The following is a 4,306-nucleotide window of genomic DNA, read 5'->3' on the forward strand; positions in this document are numbered from 1 at the left end:
GCCCTACAGGGTAACATTATCTCCGTATTACAGAACACAAAATATAGATAAATCCACCCGAGTGCAGCCGCCTCTGGACGTGTTCACACAACTTTTTCTGGACTCTTCACTTAAATTTAAGAAAAAACATGAATCCAAAATTGCCACAATAAGCCGTGTGTTAAACCTTAGTTTTTTTTCCCTCAGTGTTTAAGCTAAAAGTAGTGACTGGAATACTGAGTGTGAACGCAGCCTAACCTGAAGTACCTTAAGATCTTGGACTAATATTGATTAAATAAGTTTTTGTTTTTATTTAGAAAAATACAATATTTAGCGAAAGAAAGTGAATGTTCAATGTTACCAAATTTAATTAACCTGTCTACAGACATGATTTGCCCCCATCCCCCATTCATGTGGAATCACCTATTACCTGGCCTCCAGAGACTCCTCACTGTCCATTCATGTGCAAATGGAGACACCAAGTCTCGGCCAATGACGATGTCCCCTCAATCTCCACACTGTCTCCAGATATAAGGCTTCTCCCGTCTCCTCCTCTCTATTCCACATTGGGAATTATTGGCGTTCAGTATTTGTCTCTGAGGAGCAGCACATTGTAGACTTCTTGGTGTCCGGGAGGAGCTCATCATTGACCATCATCTCTCCAAGGATCAGCTGAGGCTTCAGTCTTCATCTCTGCTATATCTCTGATACTCATTCAGCATGGCTAATCACATCATGGAAGTCACCAAGAACATGGCAAGGCACCTTGTAAATCTGGTGTCCGAGACCTCAGAGAACCTAAGGATGATGGAAGTGACCGACCACTTCAATCTCTTACATGAACTTGGTGAAGGAACGTATGGAAAGGTTGTAATGGGCAAACATAAGCATTCAGGTAAGATGATGGTGGTGATTGTGTACTATCCGGCTGTAGTGTTAAGTGAACTTTAGAAAAGTATCTGGTTTTGGCCATGTGGTGAAACCCAAAATGCTTGACATTCTATTTCTGGCATCTGGGAGAAATTAAATGCCAACCTAGGGCTGCCTAGAAAACATGGATACAGCCTTTGGCCTTATCCAGGTCTTCCAGGACTCCCTAGGGCGGCAGCCAATTTCTCCAGACTTCAGAAGTTGACCGTTTCGTGTTTGGGTTCAACCACATGGCCAAACCCAGACACTTTTCACTCAGCACTAGTCTTCTAAGTTCCACTGTCTTCTCATGGTGTCCAAAATAGGGCTGGGGTTACACATTGTATATTTGGCCAAAATAGAAGAGTAAGTGATTCCGAGAAACTATAGGAGAATTTGTAGGTTTTCATGAAGTTTTCATTCAGTTTTTGGAGTAAAAGCTAGAAATGGATCCAGCAGAAGATGTTGACCTCTTTACTTCATATTTCTGAATGGTTTTTGAGTCCATTTCTGGTTTTGGTTAAAAAACTGAATGAAAAACTTCCACAAAAATCTACATGTAAAACTGGCCTCATGGGAATTTTTGGTTTAGATTTACTCTTTTTGGCTAAAAAAAATGTAACTCTAATAATGTGTGACCCCTGACCTAGGACTCATTTGTTACTTCTATTACCCCCATTTGTGCTCCCCTCACCTTCATTGGGATTCCCTAAAGTCTTGAGATCCAAAGGTATTTTCTATCTGGCTTCCTTATTGTGCACCATTAGGCTACGTTCCGTCTTTGGGAACATATTGGGGGAACACAGCCACCTTGTTAAATAGAAGAGTTAATAAAGATCATGTCCTTTATTAGCCGGCGACTGATCGACGAGATGGCCAGATTCAATGATATGTTCCTGAAGTGTGGACATATATAGTCTAAAGGTAACAAGATCGAAAATATAATGCGGAATGGAGAGTCCAGAGCTATAGACGTGTCCTGTATGGAAGAACCTTCTCTAGACGTAACCCAAAATGGAGGCCAGTTTTATATGGGATTGGTCAGAGAGGAAAGCATGGCTGGCGGCTTCGGGACCTAAATCTCAGAGTTGTCTATTGGTTGTCAGGCATTTCATACTGAAGTAGTAAAATTTGCTATTATAGTCAATTTCACTCACCAGAAGGACTTTCTTATTCTAATCTTGTGATTGCTCACAAAACTTGTTGGTGACAAACCAGTAATCCTCATGTCATATCATCAGGCCAGGTCGTGGCTGTTAAAATGATGGTGAAGGAGAAGACCCCAAAGGACAACTTCCTTCTGGAATACGGCATCTCACTCACCCTCAGCTGTCACCCGCACATCATCGTGACGCATGAGATTGTGTTCCAGACCATTCGGGATTTCGTCTTTATTCAGGAAGTGGCCCCAGCAGGAAACCTTCAGTCCGTTACAAAACCTAAGGTGAGTTTGTATCCAGGAATTTTCCACTTTCACCGTATTGAAATCATTGTCTACTCCGCCATTTCCTGGTGGCCTCCATTACAGTTCTCATGTCTTTCTTAGTGTTTACTATCTACATCTATATCCACTCCTGTCTCCCTCCATAACTGGGAATATTCACTGGGGATCTGGGCGACATCACATATAGGAGTGATGACACATAATGGAGACTGTTGGGCTGGGTTCACACATAGTATTTGGCCAGTATTATGTTTATTTTTGGCCAAAACCATCAGTGGGTCCAGAACAAGGTGCAATGCTTTTAGTTTCCCTTCTAGTCATGACCAAAATATTGTGTGTGAACCCGGCCTTACAAGTCTTACAATAGTCTTGAGTTGTCTTCTCCTCTGCTAAAATTTTCCTGTCTGTTGTTCAGCTGTGTAACCTCTTGTTGTCTTCTGCTCAGGTCGGGATGCAGGAGGATTTGGTGAAGCGGTGTGTTCCTCAGATCGCCAGCGCCCTGGACTTCATGCACAACAGAGGAATGGTCCATCGGGATATCAAGCTGGACAACGTTCTTCTGATGGACGCTGAATGTCACCAGGTGAAGCTTGCCGACTTTGGACTCACCCGACTCCAAGGCACCTACACCTCTTCTTTGTCCTGGTTCATACCTTACACCGCTCCTGAACTCTGCCGCTTAAAACAAGGGGAGCAGCTCTTGCTCCATGCCAGTCTGGACGTGTGGGCATTTGGTGTTCTTATCTACACCGCCCTCACTGGAGTTTTCCCTTGGCAAAGTGCCCAGAGTTGTGATCAAAAGTATAAGGAGTTTGCCTGGTGGCAGGTGATGAGGGATCTGACAACAGTTCCAGAAAAGTGGAGGAACATCTCCGTTGACGCCAGAGGAATGTTCTGGGAATTGTTGGCCCTAAATGCCTCTGAGAGGGGATCAGTCATGGATGTCATGAAATATATGCACCTGCCATGGAAGGAGGAGGTCCCTTCATAATAGAGAATGGCATGGTGATGTGTAATCATAGGATGTCCATGGTGGAGCCACATCAAGCAGCAAAACCCACATTCTGCTGGATCACAAGACAACCCCCCCCCCCCATACTACTGGAGCTGAAGCAGAGACCATCTGAATGGACCAAGGACATGAAGGTAGGTTGTAAATTACACAGCTCCTGTTCTGTATTTTGTTATACAAGTAGGTTGGGGAGTCTTGTTATTGAAATGTGTGGAGTTTTAGTATTCATTTCACATCTCTATTTTCACTTTAAGTACTGTCTGGACCGAGAGGGCTAAGGGCCCTTATCCATGGAGTAAAAGAGGCTGAATGTATGAGCAGAGTACGTTTGAAATTCTGCCCATTCTACTTCCTCAATTGAATTTCTCTTGTGCCTCTTCTCCTCTCCACTCAATTTTTTGAGTGGAAAGGAGAAGAGGCACAAGAGAAATCCCATGGAGGAAATAGGATGGGGAGAATTTCGAATGGACTCCTCTCGTAAATTCAGCCTTTTACTCCATGTGCAAGGGGGAAAGCGAGCAGCTGTCGAAGCGCAGTGAGGTGGCAGAAGGTAGAGATGAGTTTTCAAGTTGCTTTTGATGGTGGGTGAGAGCCAGATGTGTTAGGGTCGTGAGTCTCAGAGTATAAGGGAAGCTCGGGAGACCTCTTGGGAGGTTGTAGTATATGGAGTAGAGAGCACAGACTAAGGTCTTGTGAGTAATGTTTCAGTAATATCAGAAAAGTGTCTGGGTTCAGCCATGCGGCATTCAGCTCCTGCCATCTAAAGTTGGATGCCACGCTGGGATATAGCATCCAATTTCTCCAATTCCCATCTCTTGGGTTCAGACACATGGCGAAATCTGGTCACTTTTCCGATGTTCGCTTAACGCTACTTGTGAGGAGAGGTATGGGGATTTCAGGCCAGAGATGTAGGGAGGGGACAGGTTTGTGTGTCATGGTCAACAGTTTAATCAGAATTTTTT

At 44.0% G+C, this 4,306-nt stretch overlaps 1 protein-coding gene across 1 annotated transcript; it reads left to right on the forward strand.

Moving 5' to 3' along the window:
* The first annotated feature begins 699 nt into the window (after positions 1–699).
* On the forward strand, positions 700–3,323 carry LOC138786690 (serine/threonine-protein kinase SBK1-like). Its single transcript, XM_069963670.1, has 3 exons — positions 700–874; positions 2,130–2,332; positions 2,778–3,323. Exons 1-3 carry the CDS (start codon positions 700–702, stop codon positions 3,321–3,323), a joined length of 924 nt encoding a protein of 307 aa, XP_069819771.1.
* Positions 3,324–4,306: the final 983 nt, after the last annotated feature.

Source organism: Dendropsophus ebraccatus, chromosome 3 (genome assembly GCF_027789765.1).
Source record: "Dendropsophus ebraccatus isolate aDenEbr1 chromosome 3, aDenEbr1.pat, whole genome shotgun sequence".
NCBI classification, from domain to species: domain Eukaryota; kingdom Metazoa; phylum Chordata; class Amphibia; order Anura; family Hylidae; genus Dendropsophus; species Dendropsophus ebraccatus.